Here is a 27534-nt window from a genome sequence, read left to right as displayed (position 1 = left end):
GTATTCTTGGCTGCATGTTCTTCTCATTTAGGACCCTGAATATATCCTGCCAGCCCTTTCTGGCCTGCCAGGTCTCTGTGGAGAGGTCTGCTGTTACCCTAATGCTCCTCTCCATAAAGGTCAGGGATTTCTTGTCTCTTGCTGCTTTAAGGATCTTCTCTTTATCTTTGGAATTTGCAAGCTTCACTATTAGATGTCGAGGTGTTGAACGGTTTTTATTGATTTTAGGTGGGGATCTCTCTATTTCCTGGATCTGAATGCCTGTTTCCCTTCCCAGATTAGGAAAGTTTTCAGCTATGATTTGTTCAAATACATATTCTGGCCCTCTGTCCCTTTCGGCACCCTTGGGAACCCCAATTAAACGTAGGTTTTTCTTCCTCAGGCTGTCATTTATTTCCCTTAATCTAACCTCATGGTCTTTTGTCTGTCTCTTTTTTTCCTCAGTTTCCCTCATTGCCATCAACTTGTCTTCTATGTCACTCACTCGTTCTTCCACCTCGTTAACCCTCGTCGCTAGGACTTCTAGTTTGGATTGCATCTCATTCAATTTATTTTTAATTTCTGCCTGTTTGGATCTAAATTCTGGAGTCATGAAGTCTCTTGAGTCCTTTATGCTTTTTTCTAGAGCCCCCAGTAGCTGTATAATAGTGCTTCTGAATTGGCTTTCTGACATTGAATTGTAATCCAGATTTTGTAACTGTATGGGAGAGAGGACTGTTTCTGATTCTTTCTTTTGAGGTGAGGTTTTCCTTCTAGTCATTTTGCTCAGTGCAGAATGGCAAAAAACAAATTGTATTGGGAAAAGGAGAAAAAGAGAAAGAAGGAAAGAAAAGAGAAAAAGAAAAAAGGAAGAAAAAAAGAAAAAAGAAGAAAAAGAGAAAGAGAAAGAAAAAAGAATGAAAGGGAAAAAAGGGTGGGGGAAGCAAACAGAAATCAAAAAGAAAAAAAAAAACACGGGGGAGTATCTTCTGACTCTGTATACTTTAAGTCCCTTGACTTCCCCTGGAACTTGTCCGTCCACCTGGTCTTCTGGGGGAGGGGCCTGTTGTGCTGATTTTCAGGTGTTAGCACTTGAGGGAGCTGCTCTGCCCCCGGCCTGGTGCAGGGCTCATGGGGGTTGTTCACCCCATGAGGCCGCAGGAGAAACAGCCCCAGTGGCGGGGCCAGCTCTGCAGCCCTGGAGTCAGCTCCCGCAGTAACCACAGAGCTCTCCATCTGCAGGGCCTGGAGGCTCTGGGCGGGGCCGCTGATCTGCTCAGCTGGGGCAGGAGTGTCCTTGCTGTCCTGGGCCCTCCCGGCCTCTGCCTGTCCCGGGGGAGGCCGGATCCTGGGCTGTGTCCCGGCGCCCTGTGCTCCGGGTCTGCGCTGTTGGATTCGCGCTCCCGCCCCGCAGCCCCCTCCGCGGAGCCGCCCCCGAGCCCCCCGAGCTGCTCCGGGTCCCGCCGTGGGCGCTGCAGCCCTTAGGGAGCTCGGCGCACTCTCCCGGGGCGCAGGTGTCTGTTAGTGTCCCCGGGAGCCCGAGGGCATCCCCGCCCTCCTGGGTCCTGCTCCAACTCCCTGCGAGCCCCTTTCCGCCCGGGAAGGTTGGTGCAGCTCCTGCTCTCCGGGACGGGGCTCTCCTGTCCTGGGAACGCTCGCCCAGGCCTCAGCCCGGCTCCTCGTGGGGCCCCTCCCCCTGGAGGCCTTTTGTGTCTTTATTTCTTTTTCCCCCGTTGTCCTACCTTGATAGAAGCTGAACTCTTCTCACTGTAGCCTTCCAGCTGTTCTCTTTTTAAATCTCAGGCCGAATTCGTAGATTTTCAGGATGAGTTGAAAGTTTTCTAGGTAATTTGGTGGGGACAGGTGACTTGGGGACCCTACTCCTCCGTCATCTTGCCCCTCCCTCTCCCTGTGAGTTTCTATTTTAAAACTATGTTTGCTTATGAAATAATTCTCAAAAAATAAAATATTTTAAAATCAACATTCTTTTACCAAATTCTGATACATGTATTTGGGAATTGGCAACAGATGTTTCTGACAGGTTATAATTTGTTGTCAAAGGGAACTAGAGATAATCATCTAAACCTATAGAAAGGACAAGAGAAAGATGAACTGATTTAAATCATGGAGCCTCTCTGATTTGCATCAAAGGAAATTTAGGAAAAAAGAGATTTGGGAAAGAAATCGTAACTGCTTTTGAGAAGCTAACAATGTATTTCACAAGGCAAATGTCAGAGGACAGAAAGTGCCAGAACTGCCTTTGGTTTCATGAGTAATGGGATTAGGTTTCCAACTAATAGTGATTTTCTTTTGTGCTGCCGAAGCCATTGTGTGTGAATGATAGACTCAAGATCCGTTTAGAAGCTGTTTATTTGGCCCATAAATAAGAAGTCATTTGGTAATTAAGTGCAATTAAGTTGCAAATGTGCTCACAGTAAATGCTTCACCGAAAATATAATGAAAATTCTGGAAAAGCACTAAAGACTGGGACACCTGAGCCTGGATCTCAGAACTGCTTCGTTCACTTTCACCATCAAAGGCGTCTACATGCAGCTTTCCTTTTAAATTAGAACTTTGATATTCCGTGTAGAGTCCCTGGGAGTAAAAAAAAAAAAGCTACTTGTGTGTCTTACAAATTATGGATCAACCTATTGGAGCTGCTGGTCTAAGAGCCAAGTTAAATCCCAGGTGTTCTGTTCTGGGCTGTGTCGTGGGCGATCAACGGTGTGCGTGCTACACCGCGGGACAAAATAGAAGGTTCACAAGATCCCAAATATTCCTGGAGATTGGGATCTGAGTGGATTCAGTCTTCCTTTCAGGCAGTTCAGTTTCCACATTGGCCACCGGGTTCCATGCTTCTGTGCCCACGTGGTCTTGTTCTCACGCCCTCTCCCCTGGGCGGGAACGATGCTGCGAGCATCTTCAGTGGCGGCTTAGTGGATGGTGCATGAGGAGGGCCGGGGCACAGGAGCGGAAAACCCTCCCAGGGACGGCAGTAGCCTCCGTAGCGAACTGCCGGGCAGGTCCCCCTGGGACCTGGTCACCCCGCTTGCTGGCCAAGGGGTCCCCCCTCTGCTGCACCCACACCCACTGCCTCTGAATGTCTGGATTTCAGATTCTCCAAGAAAGAGGATGTCGTTTACTCTGTCCGTGACCAGTGCACATGGAGTGCGTTCACTTGGCCTCGGCCCGGGGTGGACCAGAAGCCGTCCTACATGCCCCCCGAAGGACAGCCTGGGTTCATGGGGCGGGTAGTGGCACCTGCCCGGGTCACCAGTGGCTGGGTAGGTGTGCCTGGTGGGCACGCACAGCGTCCGGAGCTCTTGTCCAAGTATGTGTGGTTGGAAGAACATGCCGTGGATTTGGTTTTACTTTAGCGAATTTGGGTTTGTTTTTGTTCTTTTTTTTTTTTTTTTTTTTTTTTTTTTTTTTTTTAAATGATGCACTTTTTTTTTTAAAGATTTTATTTATTCATGATAGTCACAGAGAGAGAGAGAGAGAGGCAGAGACACAGGCAGAGGGAGAAGCAGGCTCCATGCACCGGGAGCCCGACGTGGGATTCGATCCCGGGTCTCCAGGATCGCGCCCTGGGCCAAAGGCAGGCGCCAAACCGCTGCGCCACCCAGGGATCCCTGTTCTTTTTTTTTTTAATTTTTTATTTATTCATGATAATCACAGAGAGAGAGACAGAGGCAGAGACACAGGCAGAGGGAGAAGCAGGCTCCATGCACCGGGAGCCCGACGTGGGATTCGATCCCGGGTCTCCAGGATCGCGCCCTGGGCCAAAGGCAGGCGCCAAACCGCTGTGCCACCCAGGGAATCCCCTGTTTTTGTTCTTTTTTAAAGTATGCGTCATACGCTATTCCTTGATGTGATCGTACAAAGAGGTGTCTTTATCGCCGGAACATGACAGGGACAGTGTTGGAGAGGACTCAGTTCCAAGAACGCTCGCCCGCCCACGCCAGGCCCAGAGGTGGCGGGCAGCCCAGCCAGTCCGTGTGCCCGCGCTGCTCGGCGTCCACTGCCGTTGGCGTGTGGCTGGCAGGTGGCGCATCCCCCGGGAGGCAGTGGACAGGCGCAACGGGCACCACGAGGGCGGCCAGCGAGGATGGCCGTGCTCCCGCTCCCTGCAGCCCAGACATGTGCCCTCCGTGTGTCTGAGCCTAGGGAGACGGTTGTCCTGCCCGGTTGCAGCAGCTGCGACACGGTCACCTCAGCACGTTTATCTTTCGAAGGAATTCATCCTTTTGTGAGTGTCGGCTCTGGGACGAGGAGAGGGCCCGCGGGGCCCCAGCAGCCCGGGCAGCCGAGGGCCTGCGGGAAGCCAGCTGTCGGGGCTGGAACCCCCAGGAGCCGTTGAACCGGGGAGCGTCACCTCTCTAGAGCAGTGATGCCGCTGTCCGCACGGGGCGGGCCTTCCCTCAGTCACCCCCGCCCACCCCAGCCCCTTCACCCCAGACACACCCGCTGCGCAGAAGGCACTCAGGGACCCTGATTCGCTCACAGGCACGTTTCTCCTCGAGGACCGTGTGTCTCAGGCCGCGCTTCCTCGGAGCGAGGACCGCCCACGCTTGCTGTCCCCGGCACCCGCCACCTGCCACTGAGCACGGGCGCCGTCCATGCTGAGTGCGTGGCTCTCGGGCGCAGGGATGGAGGGCGGGCGGAGGGAGGAAGTGTCATCGGAAAGGCACGGCTAAGAGGTTCTCTCCTGCCCGTAGACGGTGGACAGTCTCCGTGGGAGAGTTCAGGAACCTACGGCAGGAGGGGCGAGGGGAGCGCCATTGCCGGGGGCTTCGGGAATAGCGGGCTCTCGGGGGGCCGGGCCGCGGCCTGGAGAGACCAGCGCAGTGGGGGCCGCGCAGCGAGGGAGGAGGGTTCGCCCCTGTTGGGACTCAGGCAGCGCGGCTTCAACCGCTGCAGCTCGTGGGGCGGCGCCCACCACGGGGGGAGGTAGGGGGCCCAGCACCCCAGGCCTGGCACCACTCCTGGAGTGGCCGAGCTCCCTCGCTGTCCGTCGGATGCACCGCCCGCTCCCCGCTCCCCGTCTTTCCTGCCAGTCGGCCTCCCCGCCCTTGAGCTCCGTTCTCTCTTCCTTTCATCCCCTGCGACTCCATCCCAAGACTCCATCCCAAGTATGCTGCTCGGTAGCCGGGGCGCACGTGCAGCCCCCGCGTGGCAGCCAGGCGCGGCTCGCGTCCCTCTGCGCTCATACCAAGTCCCGCAAACCCGACCAGAGCGGGGTGGAGACGAACCAGAAGGTATTCAGTTGCCTTTGGACCCGTGGGCTGACTGCTGCCCCGCTGGGCGCCGGCTCGGCTCTCCGAGGACGCAAGGCCCGGCAGGTGCGCGCCCTGAGCGGGGAGGGGCGTGACCCGAACTCCTCCCGAGGGGCGAGGGGGTGCACGCCTCGGCGTCCCTCGGGTCCCCTGAGCCCTCGGAGGCGGTTTCGTCTCCTCCTCTGAGGGCAGCCCGGGCTGGCTGTGTTCCGCTCGGATCGGGAAGCCGACCACCTGGAAGCTCAGCCCACGCCGCAGCAGGGTGCTGGAGCGCGGTCCCTGGCTCATCCCTCCTGCGCGGGACGGCTGGCTCTCCGACCTGCCCCAGGGCGGAATCGCACTGCATTTCCTGTGCATTTTAGCAACAAGCAGCATATGTGTCCGGAGGGACCCTCCGGAAGTTAAAACAGTGGACATTCCGACGGGCCCTTGGCCGTTGAGGAATAACGGGCGTGGGCTGCTGGGTGTCGGGCTGGGCTTCTGCCCCCCACCCCCGCCCCGTGGACACGGGTTCAAGCCACGGGGCAAGAGCTCCTGAGAGAAGCAGACCCTACAACGCGGTGGCAGGAGGGCCTGAGGGGCAGATTTGTGGACTTGGACACGGAGTAGTCGAGCCAGGAGCCCCAGGGAGCCTCGGTCCGGCTCTGGGCCGCTTGGCCTTGGCCATCCCGTGTGCCCTCTCCGGGCCTCGTCCTCCTTTCCTGGAAGACACTGATAATGAGAGCCACACACGGACTGACCATGTGTAAAGGATCGTGGACGCGGGACCCAGTCTTGCGGGTACTGACCGCTTGCTCACTCCCCCAGTGCCGGGGCCAGTGTGGACGCCGCGGGCAGCGCATCCCTCTGCATGCGTCCTCCCGTGGGGCCTCCTCCTCCTCCCATGAGCACAGACCCCGGGACCTCACGCAGCCTCGTCCTGCTGCCCAGCCTGTGTCCCCCAGTGCCCTGGAGGCGAGGGCTCCCCTGCGAGGCCGGGTCAGCAGGGCACAGCTTCTCACCATCCCCTCAGCAACACGTGGTGGAAGCCACCACCCCGCGAATCCCTGCAAAGCCTCCTCCTGATTTCCCCGCCGTCCGACTCCTAGTGAGGGATCCCCAAACCTGCAGCTCTCCTGCCACTTCTCTGCCCGAGGCCTCGTTCGCCCAGAGGTGGAAGCCCCTCCCCCACAGTGGCTCGGCTGCACCTCCCACGAGGCTGGCTTCCCCGTGGCTGCGGACCCCAGCGTGTGCCCAGGACTGCCCCGGCCCAGCCCTCCCCTGCGACCTGCATCGTGGGCCCCCCTCCCCCAGCACCACCTGCCTGACTCCTCGGCACCTGTCACTGCACCTGTCACTGCCGGCTGGCTGTGGCCCGTCCGCTCGTCCTCGTGGTCTCACTGCCTGCACTCCCGGGGCCTCCCAGCAGGTGCATCGTGTGGTGTGTGGAGTGGGGAGCGGCAGGGCTTGGGGTTTAGTGGCAGCTCCAGGCGGGCTGGGAACGCAGACCCGTCACCCGGGAGTGCGCTTCGGGGAGGAAGCAGGACAGGGCTGTGCTGACCCTGTGGTGTCCCACAGGCCGCTGCCGCTGGGGAAGAGCAGCCTCCCACCCCCTCCGCGGACCCAGGAGCCTCTGCAGCCACGGAACCAGGTCGGTGTCCACGCCTCCATCCCCCACTGTGTCTTCAGGAGTGAGAACTACGAGGACTTGGAACTGTTTGTGGATCACACAGTCCTGCCTTTCAAAGTGGCGTGAACCACACGAATGTGGTGGGTTTCAACTGCTGGGGCCATAATTTCATAGCAGTAGAGGTTTTTGAAAGAACTTCTAAAGAAGAAAAGCACAGAGACACAGCAGGAAGCCCGACGGCAGAGCGGATTGAAGCAAACGAGGCTCAGTGCTTCACAGGTTGGAAGTGGCGAGGACTTTCCACGGAGCTTCCCTTCAGAGGGCGGCCGGGTGCGGGGACACCTGAGCCATCCCGCCCGGACTTGCCGGACGACATGAGCAGCGCCCAACGCCCGGCGGGACCCACGAGCAGCTCCCCCACCCCTTTGTCCCGTTGAACCCACTGATGCCTTCACTGGGCTGCCAGACACTAGGTAGGATGTCAGGGGAGTGGAGGGGCCTCTCCTGGCAGCAGAGGCCCTCGGAGGCAGGGGAGGGCTGAGAGGGCAGTGCGGTGCCCCCAGGACGAATGGACAACCGAGGCCCCCGAGGTGCTCATGGACCTCGAGCCACAACTGACACAGCGTCTGGACGGCGCCCAGGAGTTGGCCCGTGTGGTGCCTCCCAGGGACTCTGGTGTGGAGCCCACCTGTTGAGACCTTTGCCTCTGGGGTAGACAAAGGCAGGGCCTCCATGTGTGGGGAGTGCTGAGCTCCCGGGCGGTGTGGGGTCATGTCAGTGGGCGCCTGCCCGCCTGCCCCGCAGCCCCCTCGCTGTCCCCGTCAGCTGCACGACATGAACTGGCATTATCAGGCGGCTGGACGTTAATTCGTGGACTGACGTAGCTCATTTTGTAAGAATGTACAGCCAGCGAGTCACAGAACCCATAAGACAGACCCACGGAAGAGAAATCTGATTACACTGTCACATCCAGGAACCTCGAACAACAATGGAGGATGAGGGACGAGGGATGACACATGCCAGTGTCCCCAGGACCTCTGCCTTCAGCCCCACGTCCGCTCTGAGCCTGACAGTGTCGACCACATACGTCGAGCCAGAGGCAGGAGACGTTGAGAAGCAAACCAGCAAGCTCCCCGCTCCCCTAAGTTGTACTACATAGGCCTTTGGCTTTGTACAACACACGAGGGACATTTCTTTAAATAACATTTGAACATGTTCAAGTCTGTGTTTCTGTTCCCATCTCCTTCCGGCATCGGTGCCGAGGCATTTGTATGAACTTTATGGGGGTGTGATGCCCAAACCATACAAGTCACCGGTCAGCACGTACAGTTCAGGGGTTTTCAGCGTATTGACAGGTGCATGCACCCATCGCAGCACTACACCCACCTTGGCAGGGACCCTGGTGACCCCTAGCCCCTGACCGTCGACACCTGCTGTCTAACCCCAAGGCTTTGCCTACGCTGGCCCCTCCACATAAATGGGGTCATAGAACGTGGGGTCCTGGGTGACTGGCTCCTCTCGCTCCCCAGAGTTTGGAAGGTCCAGCCGAGTGCGCCGTGTTCAGGTCCTTGGTTTTTGCTCTCCAGTAACATTGCACTGAATGCACGTGACGCCCTCCTGTGTGTCCACTCCTTTGTTGTAGACATTGGCTTGCTTGTGCGTTGGGGCTCTTGTGAATAACGCTGCTAAGAACACGCGTGTCCCAGTTTCCGGGTGGACGTATGCTTCAGTGTCTCTTGGGTGTGTACCTCGGGGTGGCATCCCTGGGTCGGAGGTAGCTGTTTAATCTTGGGAGGATCTCCCAGACTGTTTTCCAAAGCAGCTGCACCGTTTCACGTCAGGCCCAGTAGTGCATGAGGCTCGCCTTCCCGTACGCGCATCCACAGTTACACCTGCCTTGGGTACAGACGTCCTGGTGCGTAGGAAGCCGTGTCTCACTGTGGGTCCAGCTGCATTTCCCCGATGGCTGGAGATGTGGAGCATCTTTTCACAAACTTATTGGCCATTTGTGTGTCTTCTTTGGGGAAATGCCTGTTCACCTCCTTGGCCCATATTTATTCTGATTATTTTCTTCTCTTTAACAAGTGGGTTGTAAGTGTTCTTCATATATTCCAGATATAATTTCCTCATCAGATACATATTTACAAGAAACTTTCCCCATTCTGTGGGTTGCTTTCTCACTTTCTTGGTGGTATGCCTAAATGCATGGTTTTTAACTGTAGGTAATCCATTTACCTCTTTTTCCCCGTACTTCTGATGGCGTACCTAAAAGCCACTTCTAATTCACATTAACAAAGGAATATGCACATGTTCTCTTCAAATGCTTTTATACTGGTATCTCTTACTTTTTAGCTCTTTGCATCCTTTGAGTTCATCTTTGCATATAGCAAAGGTAGGGGTACAACTTCCTTTTTTTGCACGTGGATATCTGGTTATCCCAGTACCATTTATAAAAGACACTGTTCTTTCGTGGTATTGGCCCTCTTGTCGGAAGTGAACTGGCCATTGATGTATGAGTTTACGTCAGACCCCCAACTCCATTCCACCAGCCTGTAGGCATATCTCGGTGATAGTGCCACACTGTTGTCATTACTAAAGCTTTATATGAAGATTTGAAACAGGACTTTAGCATCTTCCAGCTTTGTTCTTCTTTCGCAAATTGTTTTCGCTATTGGGAACTCATTGCACTGCCATACAAATTTGAGGACTGGTTTTTTTCCACTTTTGCAGAAAAGGCAGAAGGAGTTTTGATAGGCACTCGCTGAGTCTAGAGGTAACTTTGGGTAATACTGAAACCTTAAAAATAATAAGTCATCTGTCCATGAGCATAGGATCTCTTTCCATTTATCTACATCTTTAATTTCTTTCACAGTGTTTTCTAGTTTTCAGGGGTAAAAATCTTTCACTTTCTCTGTTAAAAATAATCCTGCTCATGTTTTCCTTTAGATATTATTGTAAATAGAATTGCTTTTCCTAGTTCATTTTTTGGTTGTGCTTTGCTGAGATATAGAGACACAATTGATGAGTTGTAACCTGCAACTTTCCTGAATTTGTTTGTTAGCTCAAATAGTCTTGTGCATTCCCTTGGATTTTCTCTATATAGGAATGTGCCATTTGAAAATAGAGATAGGGCAGCCCCAGTGGCTCAGCAGTTTAGTGCCGCCTTCGGCCCAGGGTCTGATCCTGGAGACCCGGGATCGAGTCCCACGTCGGACTCCCTGCATGGAGCCTGCTTCTCCCTCTGCCTGTGTCTCTGCCTCTCTCTCTGTCATGAATGAATAAATAAAATCTCTTTAAAAATGAAAATAGAGATAGATACTTCTTTTCTAATTTGAATGTACTTTATTTCTTTTTCTTATCGAATTGCTCTGGTTAGAACTTGCGGGTAAGTGTTAAAGAGCCCCAGCAAAAGTAGGCAACCTTGTCTTGTGCTGTGCTCAGAGGGAAGGCTTTCAGTCTTTCACCACTGAGTGTGATGGTAGCTGGGTTTTGTGTGTGTGTGTGTGAGTGTGTGTGTGAGTGTTTTATAAATGCTTTTATTATGCTGAAGAAATTCCCTTGTATTCCCAGTTTTCTGACTGTTCTTATCATGAAAGGCTATTTGAGTTTTTTTAAAAGATTTTATTTATTTATTCATGAGAGAGAGAGGCAGAGACACAGGCAGAGGGAGAAGCAGGCTCCATGCAGGGAGCCCGACGTGGGACTCGACACCAGGTCTCCAGGATCACGCCCTGCGCCAAAGGCAGCGCTAAACTGCCGAGCCACCAAGGATCCCCTCTATTTGATTTGTCAAATGCCTTTTCTGCATCCTCTGAGTTGGTCATATGTTTTTGCCCTTTGTCCTTTTAGTCTGTTGAGATATATTAATTTTTATATGTTGAACCATCTTTGCATTCCCAGGATTAATCCCACTTGGCCATGGTGTATAATTCTTGTAATATACTACTGGATTAGGTTCGCTGGTATTTTGTTGAGGATTTTTGCACCCATATTTATAAAGGGTATCGGTCTATAATTTTCTTTTCTCATAATGTCTTTATCTGGCTTCTGTATCAGGTTATGCTGGCGTCATAGTAATGAGCAAGGAAGTGTTCGCACATCTTCAACTTTTGGAGGAGTTTGAGAAGGATTGGCATTCATTTTTCTTTAAATGTCTGTCAGAACTCACCTGTGAAGCCATCTGGTCCTGGGCTTTTCTATGTTGGGAAGTTTTTGATTCCTGATTCAACCTCCTTATTGTTATTGGTCTGATCAGATTTTCTGTTTCTTCTGGAAATAATTTTTTGTTTCCATGAATTCCTCCATTTTATCTTGTCTACAGTTGTCATAGTATCATAATTCTTTTTATGGTATGTCCTCAGTGGTGATTCCCCCACTTTTATTTCTGATTGTAGTCATTTGAATGTTCTTTTTTTTTCTTTTTGGTCCAGTCAGAGGTTTGCCAATTTTATTGATCTTTTCTTTTTTTTTTTTCAAGATTTTATTTATTTATTCATGAGAGACACACAGAGAGAGGCAGAGACACAGGCAGAGGGAGAAGCAGGCTCCCTGCAGGGAACCTGATGCAGAACTCGACCCCAGGTCTCCAGGATCACGCCCTGAGCCGAAGGCAGACGCCCAACCTCTGAGCCACCCAGGCATCCCTACTGATCTTTTCAAAGAACCAACTTTTGCTTCCATTGATTCCCTTCATCATTGTCATTTATGTCTGCTCTAAGCTTCACCGTCTCCTTCCACCTCTAGCTACACACTTCGTTTTATTTTTTTATCTGTATACATGTTATGATCAGCTTTTAATTTCTACAAAGCAGCCAGCGTGACTTGATAGGGGTTGTGTGGAGTCTGCAGAGCAATTTAGGGAGTGTTTCTCCCCTAACCACACTAAGTCCTCAGTCCATGAATAAGGGGCACCCGTCTCTTTGTCCAGAGCATCACCGACTCCTCCCATCATGTTTCGTGGTGGTCAGCATACATATCTTGTAGCCTTTTGTTAAATTTTTGAGGAAACTTTTTGTGGATGGGGCATCAGATGGGGTGACCCATGATGGGGCACACCTGTCACAGCTTCACCAGTAAATACAGGAAGAGGTTCACATGGCTACTTCTCATCACATTCACTGGACTATGCATGTGTTGTGAGGTCTCAACAGGATGCAGATGGGACGATGCACATGAGGGCTTAGAAGAGCCAGAGGCTGAACAGGTGCCCCTCAGGGGTAGCAGGAAGGGCAGGTCGGGGTCTGGGTGGGTGTGCGATGGATAAAGGCAGCAGAGAAAGGAACCACGGCAACTCCAGGGACAGAGCAGGGGCTCCCCTGATGCCCCATGGGGCAGAAGAACCCTTGGGGTTTGACCAGGGTGGGGAAGACACAGCATAGCAGAATGCATCTTTTCCAGGAGGCAGCTCCACAGCCCACTTGTGAATTCTGTGCTGTTAGGTGTTGCCTTGTCTAGTTTGCTTTTTACTTTTAGCTTCTACCTTTAGTGAGGATTTTCTTTTTAAGGTGGACCACAGGGCAATGACAAGGACGTGAAGGATCTGCCCCACTGGGCAGATACTCAGATGAAAGTGCAGAATAAGATAAGATGAAGTAAGAGAGGGAGACCAACCATGAAAGATGCTGAGCTCTAGGGAACAAACTGAGGGTCGCTGGAGGGGAGGGGTGGGGAGAGGGGGTCACTGGGGGACGGGCATGAAGGAGGGGTCGTGACGGGATTAGCATGGGGTGTTACATGCAACTGATGGATCATTGACCTCTGCCCCTGACACTAATAATACATTGTATGGTTTTTTTTTTTGGAGGGTTTTTTTTTTAAGATTTTATTTATTTATTCATGAGAGACAGAGAGAGAGAGAGAGAGAGAGAGGGAGGCAGAGACACAGGCAGAGGGAGAAGCAGGCTCCATGCAGGGACCCTGACGTGGGACTCGATCCCGGGTCTCCAGGATCACACCCTGGGCTGAAGGCGGCACTAAACCGCTGAGCCACCTGGGCTGCCCAATACATTGTATGTTAAATAATTGATTTTAAATAAATTTATTCTTTTAAAGATTTTATTTATTTATTTATTTATTTGAGAGAATGAAAGAGAGAACATGAGCAGGATGAGATGCAGAGGGAGAAGCAGACTTCCCCTGAGCAGGAAGCCTGACCTGGAGCTCGATCCCAGGACCCTGAGATCATGACCTGAGCCGAAGGCAGATGCTTAACCAGCTGAGCCACTCAGGTGCCCCTATTTTAAACATGTTTTTAGAAAAAGTAAAACAAGGATGTTCAAAAACTAAAATAAATTTTAAAAATTTAAAATTTAAAAAAGAAAGTGCAGACGGGGTTAACCTGGGGTAGATGAGCTTCTGGCTGAGGGAGACACCGCTAGTGTCCTCATTGGGGCAGGACCTCAGGGTGCCTGCTGCAGGGGTGAGGACATGGCACCTGTGCCTACACCATCTCTCCCTCCTGTGCCAGGGTGCAGGTGCAATTCCACACCTTCCCAAGAACTGGGGCCTAAGCCGTTGCCACAGCGTGTGCCCACCTGGTTGGCTCAGGCGAGGGCTTGGTGTGCAAGCACCAGTGACGTTTAATGAGAAAGAGCCCATGGGGCCCCACACCCCCTCGTCCCCCAGGGGCAGCAGCTGGTGTCGGCAGCAGATGGTCGGACCTGTGTACTTGGGTCTGCAGCTCTGAGGCTGCGTGCGTGCATGTGCGGGTCTGTGCACGTGTACGACCTTGGTGACCTTCCCCATGCCCTTCCAGCCTGGGCGTCCCCGGCAGCGTGCGGACCAGCACCACCTCCCCGCGCACAGCACCTGCACACACAGGCTGCTCCAGACATGTTAGCATAGTTCTGAAGTTTTCATGCCTACCCTCAAAACATACTTGTAAGACTGAGGCTGCCAACAGTCTCCTGAAATCCAAGAGTGAAACATACCTTTGCATTCTAGTTTGAATTTGGGGAGACAGTTAGTGGATAATGAGGATTAGTGCTATTTCCCTTGAAAACAAAAACGGTGTAGTGAGTAGTGGAAATTAGGGCGCTAAGATGCTTTCCATGGAAACTGCAAGCCCCTGAGTATTTGTTCTCTTTTCTGTAGACTTAAAAAAATGACCCTGCAGTCCAAGTCCCTATTATACATTTTAGAATTGCCATTATTTACAGTCCCTTATTTTCTTGTTTGTTGTTATTCATGATATTATTTTTCAGAGACCGTGGATCAGTTTCCATGCAGGGCACTCAGTCCCGTGGGGTAGAAATGAGACTGTGCTCCTGACACGTTGCATAATCAAATTTAATTCATTTCAGCTAGACTTTTATCTTTTGTACTGTTCTTTTATGTAGCCACATTCATAATGTAGCTTCTAGGCTAAACATTAGGCAGAAATAGGATACATGAGTAGAGCAATAATGGCCTCGCTTTTTAATATGGAGGAAGATTAGAATTGTATTAAATTACATGTTAATGGAAAAATAAAGCAAAAGATAATAGGATGACAACTTTATGCTGCTGTAAAGTCTAGATTACTGCACATAGTTTTGCTATTTATCAGCTGAATATTGAATTTCCTTTGAAAACTTGCTTTTAATTATATTAAAATATAATATAATCTAAAATATCCCCTCCTAATACATTAAAGTGCTCCAGTCATAATTCGCTGAGGAGAAAGGAAGGCACCGCGGAGCTCTCATGGGGTAGCCACTCCCGCGAGACAGTGGAGCCGCTCGCACTGGCCAAGTCAGGCTCGCTTTGGAGACGAGGGGCCCCCGCAGTGGAGGCGGTTCATCGTGAGGACATGCAGGAGGTGTCTCTTGAGGCCCTTCGTAGGAGACGCTGCCACCCGCGCTCGGCGTGCCTTGGCCCCGGGGGGGTGGGTAAGCCTTGCTCCTAACACCTGAGGGATCCGTGAGATTGTAGGACACATCCACACATGCGATGGCCTAAACAGGTGGCCGCCCGGAGCCTGCAATGGGGGCCTTTTGAACCCATGTCATGGGCTGGTCATTTGGCAGACGTTTGGCAGGAGATGATGTTTCCTCACGTGGATCAGCAAGGGGGTTGGTCAGAAATAATCTGGGATCTCTTAGGTTTCCTTCCTGCTTCCCACAATAGCCCGGGTGTGCATTTGGAGTCCGGTGTGGGCGGCCAGGGTGGGTGGCTCTCTGAGGTCGGGCTGTCCCTGACCCCACCCCCCAGGTGGCACCCCTCAGGTGCGGAGATGTTAGTGAAGAGCAAGAAGCGCTCCTGGCGATGGAAGGCAGGTGGGTGGCGCTGGTGAACAGGCCTGAACGGGGGGAGGGAGCCAGTAGTCGGGGGCGGGGGGAGGTGCGGGCCAGCACAGGAGCAGGTGCCACACACAGGCCTCGTGGAAGTCTCCCCTGCAGCCTGCCTGGAACCCCAGCCAGGGGGCCCATGCACAGTGGGGTCTTGCTGAGCAAATGTCGCCTGGGAAGGAGCCACAGAGCAATTATTGGAAAGAGGGGTGGTTCCACTTGGTTAAAGCAGCATGCTTCACGGGATGTGTGAAACAGGGGCTGGAGGCAGGGCCTGGCCGGCCCACCGTCAGCACGTGGTTTCCCACGTGTGCTCCAGGCTGGCATGCAGTCATCACCGAGCTAGCCTTCCCGGGGACAGCCGTGGACACAGGCTGAGGGATGGGGGCTCAGCAGTAAGCTGGCGGGCCTCGGAGCAGGGAGGACCTGGCTGCGGTGTGTGTGCAGGAAGCAGGAAGGTGGGGAGGAATGTGGCTGCTGTGGCTATGACAGCTGACGTAGGCGCAGACACAGGGTCTGAGCCAGGGCAGGGGTCTGGAATGCAGGGGCGTGGGCAGAGTAGGTGGGAGCAAGTGCAGGGCCTAGGAGGGCATAGCCAGGTGCAGCGCCAGCAGGTCTGCCTCAGTGCTCCCCAGCACCTGCCAGCCCTTCCAGGACAGTGAGGAGAGGGTGCTTGGCCACCCAGGGTCCAGTGTCCTGACTCAGCAGACTCAGGGGTCCTTGTGGGAAGGTGGTGTGGACTCTGGAGAGGGACGCAGCCCCGGTGCAGCGGGGAGCGAGCTGGCCTCCATTCTCCAAGAATAGAGTATGGTCTGTGCACTTCCAGCCAGACGAGGGTGCCGGGGCCCTGAGACCTCTCTGGGCTCTTTCCGGGGTGCTCATTGTCATGGTCCTACCTGTTTCCTATGGGAGTCAGCTTCCACGTCTGTGTTCTGCGTATATTATAAGCATATTATCAGTGTATGTGCACATCACAGGGACCTATGCATTATCTATACGTGCTCCAGAGGCACCTCACCACTGCGGGAGAGGCTGTGCTTCCTGCAGGTGTTACCTGCACATCACACACCTCCCCAACGACAGACACGTCGTCTATATCAGCGTCTACATTTCCTGCCTAGATAATGTGCACATTATATGCTATCAGTGTATATCACATGTGGGCATGTGCATCTCACACGCATGCTACACGGGCGTATTAAATACTGTAGCAGAGTCTGTATCTCTTGCATACATCACGTAGCGTGTACACTGTACACACGTTTTATAGGGCAGATTCATTGTTTATGCATATTATCAACAGCAGGGCTTGTATTTCCCGTGCAGGTCGTATGCATATCATCCACGTACCACACACGTTATACACGTACGCACTCGTCATACATATATATGCGTGTTACTATATAGAGTCTCAGAATCTCTATCTCCCATCTGTGTGACACATACGTTACATACCAGATACGCACACGCGTGTGTTGTACTGGAATGGAGTCTCTGTCCCCCGCATCTGTTTGGCGACCTTGAGAAGCAAGCTCTGAACTGGGTCTGAACTAGAAACATGAGGTCAGCAGGACGTAGGGGTGAAGCCAGAGGCTTCTGTAAGGAATCCTGGAGTCCAATCACTTGGGTTTAATAAACCGAGAACTTGGCAAATGCTGACCCAAGACCGTGTAAAGGGATGACAGGTGCCTAATAGCAGCACAGACAGTGAGGAAGACCTGCAGGTGTGACCCCCTGGAGCCCTGCGGGTGGCTTTGCCGGGGTCTGGTCTCCCCCTGGCACATGCGGAGCAAACAGGAGCTCGAGGAGTGTGGCTGGCCTGTCCGACCGCTCCTGGAGTCACATGGCAAGTGCGGGCAGGACTGGGGCCCACGCCGTTGTGAGCCCGTGTCTGGGTGTCACACTCAGCTGCCTCCCTAACAGGATCCCCGGCGCCCGGGCGAGAGCGACACGGTCGTGCACCTCATGTAATCAAACCCGTGTTTCTTACAGTTCAAAACCAAGTATTGGTAACGAAAGGTCAGGACACCCTGGTTTTGTCCTGGTTTTGACACAGAGGGTGGCCTCGGGAAACCACATCTTCTCACCCCTGCGTGGCGGGCACGGGGGCGGCGGCAGACCCCCGTGTTAATGCCCTAATGCCTCCCTTGTAGCCCGTCAGCTTACGGAGGGACCTTGCTCCGTGCACCGGAGATGTTCCTCTGTAAGCTCCTTACGCCGAACCGCGATACTCTAACCCGACTGAATTGTAAGTCGTTCCCCCCAAATTCCGTGTCAGTCCTATACCACGGAGCCTTGCCGTCCAGCGGTGATGAATCTGCTGGACATCAGGTATTTATAGTCGAAGAGCAACGTGTGCGAGTGTCACCGTCCACGCTTCCTAACGGCCTCATACTGTGAGCCGTCGTGTGGGGCGTATTTGTAGGTATGATGATTACTGGGTCCCTGTGCCCGGAAACGACCCTGACTGCTGATTAAATATTCCCGCGTGGGGCGTCCGCAGAAATGGGGTCTGGTTGGCATCTGCACGCAGCTCACGTGGCGTTCTGTGCTCTCTCAACAGACCAGCAGTACTCATGGTCCCCGACGCAGCACATCAGCGAAGGCAGATACTCCCCCGCTCCTAGGAACATGAAGGGGTTGCCCGGGGGCCGGGCGCAGGCGCAGCTGTGTTCGGGTCACACCTGCGGCTTGGCGGCCCCGGAAGACTGCGAGCACGCGCACGAGCACCTGCATCATGGGCAGGAGGCGAGGCAGCCCTACCTGCTCAGCCCTGTGGAGAGCTGCCCCATGGACCACCACCGCTGCTCCCCCGGGAGCTCCGTCCACTCCGAGTGCATGATGATGCCCGTGGTGCTGGGTGACCACATGTCCAGTAGCACCTTCCCCAGGATGCACTACAGCTCCCACTACGACACGAGAGACGACTGCGCCGTGTCTCATGCCAGCACCCGGGTCAACCGCATCCCAGCCAACCTCCTGGACCAGTTTGAGAAGCAGCTACCCCTGCACCGGGACGGGTTCCACACGCTGCAGTACCAGAGGACCTCCACGGCCGCCGAGCAGCGCAGCGAGAGCCCAGGCAGGATACGGCACCTCGTCCACTCCGTCCAAAAACTCTTCACCAAGTCCCACTCCCTGGAGGGCTCTTCCAAGAGCAACGTCAATGGGACCAAGGGCGACGGTCGGGTGGAGGACCACCACCACGGCCACCACTCTAAACACGGCAAACGGAGTAAAAGCAAGGAGCGGAAGCCAGAGAGCAAGCACAGAGCGGGCACGAGCAGCTGGTGGAGCTCCGACGACAACCTGGACAGTGACAGCACCTGCCGCACGTCCAGCGTGGCCAACAGGCACCACGTGGACCACGTCTCCCACTGCTACCCTGAGGTGCTCCCGGGCCCCTTCGGAGATCTGTCCCTGAAGACGTCCAAGAGCAATAGTGACGTCAAGTGCTCGGCCTGCGAGGGCTTGACCATGACGCCTGACACCAAGTACATGAAGCGGAGCTCCTGGTCCACGCTCACCGTGAGCCAGGCGAAGGAGGCCTACCGCAAGAGCTCCCTCAACTTAGACAAGCCGCTGGTCCGCCAGGAGGTCAAGCCGTCCTTGAGGCCGTGCCACTACCTGCAGGTAAGCGGTCTCAGGCTGGGCTGCCACTTCCCCACGGGGCTGGCCACACGCTGTCTGGCCCCCCGAGGGCCTCTGAGCACCCCCTGCTCCCGCTGTCACCCACGGCCCTGCCACGGCCGTTCTCGGAGGGGCTGGGGGCTGGGGCCGCAGCCACGGGGCCGGGGGCGGCCGCAGCCCGGGGGACCACTCGGACATACCGGGGAGGGGAGGCTCTAAGCCCAGATCTGAGGTCGCGTGAACGGTGCGTGTGGCTATGGAGGGCGCGCCTGCCCTCTGGGCGGGGGGCTCTGCGACTCCGCCAGGGCAGAAGGCAGGAAGCAGCGTGGATGGTGGGCGTGGGCGCTGTGCGATGCCCTCCCGTCGCCCGCAGCCTGCTGCCCACCACACGCCCCAAGCTCCCCGGGGAGACGCCGCCTCCCGTGAGGACCTCTTGCTATTCTGTGAGCCCACTGGGCTGTCGGCCAAGTGCACACGCGTCCAGGTTTTCTTCCCCACGTGTGCAGTTTGCTCCACTTCCCATCCCTCGTATGTGTGGAAGCCTTGAAGGACGCTTCCGCCAGCCGCCCAGTCCTGGGGATCCATGCAGGGCTCGCCCGACAGCCGTGACCCTCTCCAGCAGGCGGGGGTCGCTGAGCCCCAGGGGCCATCCCGGCGCACCGTCCAGAGGGGAAATGCTAACCAAATGGCCTTCACAGGCACATTTATCACAGGGATGCCTTGGTCGCTGGGGGGAGTATTATTTTACAGCAGTGGGAGAGACGACTTTGCTGGCCGTTGGCAAGTCCTAATCCTGCAGGAACCGGGCATGCGGCTCGGGGTCACTCAGGTCCTCCTGGAGAGCAGCCCATCCTGCTGCTCTGTTCATGCTGGGGCGCTGCTCCACGCGGCTCCCATGCAGCCCCGGCCCGGGGACCTGCCTGCAGAACCCACACCCCTCCCAGGACGGTCCCTGCCCCACACCCTCACACACCCTGCGCCCTGGAGCATCTCCTGCGCTTCTCCCCTGGACCACACCTGCCCTTCTCTGTCCTCCAACCACTGCTCTTGGTTCGTTGTAATCGTGAAGATACTGACCCCTCCAAGGGCAAGAGTGTGCCAGGGACCCCCCGACACTCATCACCCAGGTCAGGAACACTCAGCTCCTGGGGGGTCTTGTCCCCTCCAAACTGCGCACCTGCCACGCGTCTCACTTGGGGGGAAATCCAGCGTCCCAGGTACGCACGTCCGTGTTTATGTCTGGGGACCCACCCTGGACGCCAGGGCTTTGAAATGTCCCTGCAGCACCTTCGGCAGATGTTGAGAAGTAATCCTAATCCTGGAGTGGTTTCACGGATTCCGTCAATGTTCGACTTTCTCATGATTTTTTTTTTTTAACAGTTTGCTTGGACCTGGACCCAGAAAAGGCGCCTACGTGGAAACGGGTGCCTCTGCCTCTTAAAAGCCCCTGGGCTCCTCCTCTTTTCTCTCTTTCCTTGGATTTTGTGCATGTGTGATGTTTGCTCGCGGAGGAACCAGTTTCGCGAGAGTCATGTCCCGCAGTCTGGTTGTGTCTGCACTGGTTTCACGGTGCAGGCGAGGCGGCCCCCCGGCCCCCGTGCTGTGTGTCCGTCCATCCCACTCGGCTCCCTGGACAAACATCAGCCCCCGCCCCAGAGTCTCCCCGGCACAGTCGACGCCGCACACAGCAAAGGGCAACGTGTGAGTCCCAGAGCGGGCCTGCCGTCCTGACGCAGAGGCAAAGGGTGGCGAGCAGGGGCTGGTCAGCGGGCAGCGCACACGGGGAAGGCGGAGGTGAGCAGGGAGGTGGCCCTGCACCTGCCGTCCTGTCCCGACGTCCTCTGCTCTCACCGTGGTCGCCCAGGGGAGCGTCCCTGGCTGTGACCTCACAAGCCACGCTCCCGTCTCCCGAGGCGGGTGGTCCTGTGGCCCTGGGACGTCCTGTCCAGCCTGTGCGCCGTCGTCCTGTGCTGACTGCACCAAGTGTCCTGAAACATGACGCTTTCATAAACCCGGATTTGATGTCACAGCCACAAGATGGGGATGAGCTGCAGATCCCAAAGAATAAGGTTTAAAAGACAAGAAGGGAGGGATAAATGAGTCCAAGCTCTCCTCACTCCCCTGCTCACCAAAAACTAGACAGACATGGATCCGAGCTGCTTGTCCCCTCACCCTCGGCGGGCACGGGGCTTCGGCGGGCCCGTATCATCGCTCGCGTCTGAGGGACACATCGGAGTGTTTAGGTCAGAGCAGACCGCACACGGCACTGCAAGGAAATAGGGTGTATTTTATTCCCTGAAGTGGCTCCTGCTTTCCTATTTTCTCCCTCCATGGGCAAAGCACCCAAGGTCACACTTTTAATGAGCATCTCGCTGGTTGAAGGCTGAGGGGTCGGTCCTGTGCTCGGGGAGCAGGGGCTTCAGGAAGGGCTCATGATGGGGGGGCAGACGCGGCAGGTGCACCCGCCTCGCTGGCGGGAGCGTGGCTCCGTGACCCTGAGCGCCCTATCCCCGCCGTCCCGCGGGTCCCAGCACCCCCTCCCCCGCCTTCCTGGTCTTCTGCTTGCCCCCAGTGTGTGGTCTCCACCCGCAGGACCGTCCTGGAGAACCAGCAGCCTCGCAGCGGGAGGCTCTGCGGTTTTATCGCAGCTTCGTGTCTGCCGCTGTCTCCAAGGCAGCATCTCCTTTGGGGGCTGATGTAGGAAGCTCTTCCGTGCTGATGGGTGGGGAGACGGGAGTGGGTTGTGGGGCCCAGCCGGGCGCCGCCTCTCACTGGGAAGCACCCTAAAGCCCTTCTGCACGCGGTGGAGTCTGGCCTCTGTCTTTCACCAAAGAGAGCGTGTCTATCACTTCTGTACGGAGCATCTAAGGGGCCCCAGCAGGCAGGGCCCTGCCGTGTGCTCCCCGCGACTGAGGTGGGAGCCCCGTGGCACGGGGGGCACGTGTACAGGGGCGACCCCATCCACGGGGCAGCCCACAGTGTCCACACCCCATCTTCCCACTTGTTTTGCCCACACTCGCCAGTCTGCACCCCGGGCTGCATTTTTTGTGGAAGGATATTGGGATTTCAAGTATTTCCCAGCCTGGGCTGAGCTTGTGGATGTGAGTTTGCAGTTCCATTCGAGAAACCGTAATAAAGGCACCATGAAAATCGTAAATCACCATATAAACTCCTGATTTTGGGTGAGTGAATATCTGTTTCACCCAAGTGTACAGTTCAGGACGACTCCGTGACACACGGTCACCGTGAGTGTTCACGGTAGGAAATCCAGGGCCACTGCGACCGTGAGCAGGCCCCGGCATCAGGTTCCTCGGATGCAAAGGAGAGACCGTCTCCCCGCATGTGGGGACCGTTTCCCGAGGATTGCTGGTCTGCAGGTGGCGCCGGGGTGCTCGCCGAGCACCGAGGGGGTGCGACCCCAGGCGGCCGCGGGCCCCCGACTCCCAGCCCAGCCACGCTTCTGCTCCATCATGTGTCCACCTGCCGTCGGGCGGGAAGCGAGAGCTGCTCCGGTCTGAGGATGGCACCTAAATGGCTCACAGGGGCGAAACCAAACACAGAAACAAGCAGGCGCGTCGCACCTCCGCAGAGGAGCCTGGGTCCCAGGGCCGACGTGGTGGCTTCTCAGGCACCGTGCCCGGGAGGACGCACAGCCCGCAGGAGGCACCGGGCACCGGGGTCCGCCCGTCTGGGGTCGCACTGGGCGGTCCTCTCCCGCGTGGGGGGGGCGCATACTTGGGGGTGCCCAGCGGCATCCCCGGCCTCTACCCGGGCGCCGCCGGCAGCAGCACCCTGGTTCTGAGGACTCAGAGCTGCCTCTGGGTGTTGCCAGATGTCTGGGAGCAGAACCCCAGCGCCCAGCAGGAACCACAGGCACAGCCGCAGAGCACCAAGCTTGGACCCAGAGGGATCAGGAGCCTCAGAAGCCCGCGCCCTCCCAGGCTGGGGAGCAAGCCCCGCAGGCCCTCACACCCCCTCCCTGCACCATGTCCTGCCCCTGTCACCCTCCCTGTCTCCAGGCTCGGCGGGCGCCTTCCCACGAGCATCTGCTCACATCCTCGGAGGTGGGCACGGCAGCCTGACCACACCCGCTCTGGGCTCCTCGTATTTGGGACACACGCGTGGGATCGCCTCGACTCATGTCCTTGACAGCGGCTCCCGGACTCCTCGGAACGAGCGTCTCACTGATAACGGACGGTGCGTCACGCCCCCGGACTTTTCTACGGTGAACCTATGCGGTCCACCTGCACCCAGGGCTTGGAGCATCTAGGTGTCTACGTATCCAGACTCTAATATAACAGAAGTAGAAAGAACATGACGTTTAACAGAGCACGTGAGTTCGATCATGACCACGTGTGCAGCCTGAAGGGCTGGGAAGGTGGTTTCTGGCCAAAGACTCGGCGCAGTTTGGGCTACGGTTGAGACTACTGCGTTCACACACCTGCTGGATTCTTGGAGATGGTACTAAAGTCTTGGTAGAATGTCAGACCAAAATTCTCCCTTCCCTTGATTTACGTGGTTACTCACATTCCTGAAAAATTCATCGTGCGTTAAATCTGTGCAAACCACAGACACACCCACACCCACGCCCTTTGATTTACATACAAAACACAGAGTCCAGGCCTGTGTTGGACGGGGAAACCCGTGCACGATCACGGAAGTGGCCGAGGCTTCGCTGGGTGGACTGTGCCCCACTGTCCTGAGCAAAACAGGCCCCTCGGGCCCTGGGATGCCGGGAACGCCCCCGGGTGTGGGATGGCCGCAGCTGCGCCCCGTGTCTGTGACGCCCCAGAGCCGTGTCCTCCCCTGGGCCTCAGAGGCCCAGCTGCCTTGCTGCCGTCCATACCCCAGGAGGCACCAGGACGGGCATCAGGGTAGAAACCGCAGACGTCACGGCTCACGACGTGCAAGTAGGCGATCGGGGTAGCCGGTGACCACTGTGTGCAGCCAACGCCTCACCGGATCCGCAGAGGCCGGTAGCTGCTGTTCAGAGAACGTCGCCTGGGTGCTTGCTCCCTGCAGACACGGAGCCACGGACTGAGCAGGTTGGACGTCCCCATCGGCCGGCCTCGCACACCTGCTGCAGGTTTTCGACACCGTGATGCACCAGGGAGGTGTATGGACGGGGCACGGCGGCGCCTCCGCGTGGCTCTCCCGTCCTGGGGTCGTCCGGAGGCACACGCTGTGGAACCGGTAACCTCACCCGGCTCTTCACTCTGGTTTACGCTCAATTGAAATTTTTTCTGTCAAAGGCTATGGACTGGCTTAAGTCAGAAACAGGGAAGTACAAGCTGGTCTCGCTGGTTACTTGATTCACCAGCTGCTGGAAAACAAAAAACAAATTTTACATTTTTTTTTTTTTAAGGGAAGTGCTTCTGATTCACAGAAATTTTATGGAGCCGCCAACAGGAATGTGTCCTTGTGGCACGTCTGTGCCGCCAGCCTCCTGGCTCCCTCCCCAGAGCCCCTCCTCCAAAGGCCTGCGGCAAACCCAAGTGGGTCAGAACCCCAGGCCTGCCTCCAGGGGCCTCCCCCACGCCCCTCTCTGTCCACAGCTTCTGCTGACCTCTTGCTTCCCCCCGCCGCCTGGGCGTCTTTCGCCCTAATTAAGTCACGATTCATTTTGCGGCTCTTCCGCTGCAAAGTCTCATCACTGAGACCTTATTTTTCTCAAAGTAAAGATAAGTATTTTCTTTCTCTGAGATAGGCCCCAGTTGGAAAATTCAGGAAATGCAAGCACGAAGAGAGCTGACCGAGGAGCCCGTGATCAGCTCCCGTGATGACCCCGTCCACCCGCTGGTTTCCATGCCTCCTGCAGGCGTCTGTTTAAAGTACAAAACCGCGCAGCGCAGGTGGTGCTTCCACGTTGCTTCCTCCCCCGTGAACCCGTCTCCGTGTCCACACACGCACTCTTCGGCATGACTGTTGTGTGGGACCGAGCCGCCTGCGTGGCATGACCTGCTCGGAGGTTCCTCCCTCACCAGTCCCTGGCACCGAATCTGACAGTGTGAGGACGGCCTCCCGGGACCCTCGCCACGGGGCCCGAGGCCGTCACAGGCCGTGGTCTTCGCATACTGTGCCCCGTGGACATGTCCTCAATCCTGTCTCCACCCGCGTGGAGACTCGCACACGGCGCCCAGCTGCGAGGAGAGGCTGCAGGGTAGGGTGCTCTGCCCGCGAGGGTGCCTGGGTGCCCCTGACCCCATGTGGCCACCTGGACGCTTCCGTTCGGCGAGACCAACCCCTCATCACAGGCTCTGGGTCAGCCGCGCCGCGCGTTCCCGCCGCGTCCAGCCGCTCCCTGTGGACCTGCACCCACTCAGGGGCACGCGGACTGGATCCACTGGAGTCACGCCACCGGGGCCGCAGGGGCTGCAGACCGTCTAGACCCCGTACCTCGCCACACGCCATGGCTGCGCTGGAACCTCAGCGGATCACGCTCCCACGGCCTCCCATCCTGGCCGCCACGGGAAACTGTCTGTCTGCCGGAGTGACGCTACGGCCACGGGTTTTAAGGGGCTTTCCGTGGAGAGCATCACTTCTCCAAGTGGGCAAGAGCAAGGAGGAGGATGGAGGGTTCCGGGGGAGGCGGGTGTAACCCTTTGCAACAGAGAAGAGCTGACTCTGAGCACCTCCTCAGGTGGGACTCTCTCCCTTCCTTCCCCACAGCCGTGGGTGCAGACTGGGGGCCGGGGGCGGGGGGCCGGGGCCGTGCCCCTGTGCTGGCCGTGCCGTGGGCCTTCTCCACGCCAGCTGCGGCCTGTGTGTTTTGCTCTTGTAAATGTGACCTCACCTGCAGGGGTCAAGGTGGTCCAGAGCCCCCCTGGGACCCACAGAGCTAAGGAGTGCCGGCCCTGGGTCTGGGGGTCACCTGCAGACTGGGCAGGTGACCAGGGGCGGCCGGACCTCTGCTGCTTGTGGAGGAGGGAACTCAGCTTCCGTGGTGGGGGCCAAACACCAAGGTGCCGACCGGCCACCCTCGGGCTGACTGAGCACAGGGACCCCACGCAGCCAGCATCACGGACCTCCAGCCTCACCGGCTCCGTTCCTGCCCCAGGGCTGAAGCCCAGTGACCCAGTCCTGTCCCCCCACCTGGCCCCTGCTCTCGCCTTCTTCATATCCTCCATCCTGGAGAACTCTCCCCCCCACCCCGCTCTCCGTCTTCTCAAGGACAATTTTAATTTCCTTTTGTACCAGCAGGGAATCCATCTAAGATGCAGGCGGCTTGGTTTCCCCTGTGCCGAGGTTACAGGTGTGTTTACCCTCCAGCCGTCTTTGCATGTTGTCACGTTTCCATGTTTATGCATCAGTTTAGTAGCGGGGAGAAAACCACGATGACACGTGAATGTCCTTTTAGGATGTGAACGACAGCGCCAGGAAGCATCCCCGGGACGCACACGCTGGGAATGGCACCTGGCCGCCGGGAGCGTGTCTTCTGGGAAGCTCAGGGCGCCCGTCCCCCCAGGACCCCAGGCATCTTGGGGACGCCTGACGCATGCATGTGTCTGTTCTCCCCCAGGTGCCTCAAGACGAGTGGGCAGGGTATCCCACGGGCGCCAAGGACGAAGAGATCCCCTGCAGGAGGATGCGGAGTGGGAGCTACATCAAAGCCATGGGCGATGAGGAGAGCGCGGAGTCCGACTCCAGCCCCAAGACGTCCCCCACGGCGGCCATGCGGCCGGAGCCCCTGCTCAAGCCCATTGGACCCCGGCCCCTGGCCGACCTCCAAACGTAAGGCCGCTCCCCCCCATCCTCCCCGCCGAGGCACAGGTCCTGCTTGGGCGGTTCCCACCTCATGTCACCCAGAGCCGCTCTCCTGGCCAGTGTCCCCGTCCTGTCTGCGGGTCCTCAGACCCGGCCGCTTGCCCACATTGGGGGGTGGGTGTGACGTCAGCACAGCTTTGTGAGGACGCTGGTGGGCAGGAGCTTTGTCTGCAGGGCAGAGGGGGGTATGGTTCCTGAGGACGGTGGCGTGTGCTCTGCAGTGTCGTCCACAGAGAGTTCGTGGGTGTCCAAAGTATAAGCAGGGAAACGTTGGGAAATAGAATATTAGCACGACGGGAACACACGACTCTCCACACGCGTGCTGCTGCGAGTATCTGGTCCCTCCAGGTGTTTGGACACCGCCAGGTTTAGGGCTGCCTACTGCTTGCAAAATGCACAGAACCTCTCCCCCCAGGTCACCTGCTCCTCATGGACTGTGGGCTGGAAGCCTCACCAGCCGTGGGGGTGGTGATGAGCCGATCCGCGCACGCTGTCGTCCTACCAGGGCGGCCCGGGGGGGGAACTGTTACCTGAAAACCCTGAGGCAGGGAGAGTCCGTCCACAGCACTGCCCCACGTGGGTTGGAAAGAACCCCCTGGAGGCGAGCCCACGCCGGGCACACCTGAGCCGCCCGGGTCGGCCGCCTGCGGGAGCCCTACGGCTCGCCCTGCACCCCGCCCGTTGCCACCCCATGTGACCACCGGGCTCAGATCCTCCTCTTGGCACGTGGCCACAGTGGCTCAGTTGTTCACTGTGACCTGTGGCGGGAGGATGGAGCCCCCGGCCGAGCACTGATCTCGGAGTCACCCCCCACCTCCTGCCCCCGGCCTGGCACGCACGGGAACAGCAAAACCCCGTGATCTCCCCCCAGAGCCCACTGAGCCAGTTCCATTAGCCCGCGGGACGCAGATACTGGGTGTCATTGGTCACAGGATCTTACTGGGCGCCGCGGGGCACCGTGTCTTTGCGGCTTGGTCTAGGTTACCGGCACCGGTCAGGCTGGGCGTGG

The 27534-nt window shown here is 56.7% G+C and overlaps 1 protein-coding gene and 1 long non-coding RNA gene across 17 annotated transcripts in view; one reads left to right on the top strand and one right to left on the bottom strand.

Moving 5' to 3' along the window:
• DLGAP2 (DLG associated protein 2) overlaps positions 1 to 27534 on the top strand; it is a 697194-nt gene that overhangs the window by 564323 nt on the left and 105337 nt on the right. For all 15 annotated transcript variants that reach the window (XM_077884865.1, XM_077884877.1, XM_077884866.1 and 12 more), the window contains 2 exons: positions 17695 to 18764; positions 26281 to 26492. In XM_077884865.1, the coding sequence (XP_077740991.1) occupies positions 17695 to 18764; positions 26281 to 26492 (1282 nt within the window). The remainder of the gene's footprint in view (positions 1 to 17694; positions 18765 to 26280; positions 26493 to 27534) is intronic.
• Positions 21029 to 26629, bottom strand: LOC144305779 (uncharacterized). Of its 2 annotated transcripts, XR_013372840.1 has the most exons (5): positions 26554 to 26629; positions 25956 to 26336; positions 23367 to 24081; positions 23203 to 23292; positions 21029 to 23050 (listed from the first exon to the last, which is right to left on the bottom strand). It is a non-coding gene; the product is annotated as an uncharacterized LOC144305779 (long non-coding RNA). The 2 variants fall into 2 exon arrangements; XR_013372839.1 differs by lacking the exon at positions 25956 to 26336 and having other exon boundaries at positions 26554 to 26615.

Source organism: Canis aureus, chromosome 36, assembly GCF_053574225.1.
Source record: "Canis aureus isolate CA01 chromosome 36, VMU_Caureus_v.1.0, whole genome shotgun sequence".
NCBI lineage: Eukaryota > Metazoa > Chordata > Mammalia > Carnivora > Canidae > Canis > Canis aureus.
This window is presented reverse-complemented; position numbering and strand designations above follow the sequence as displayed.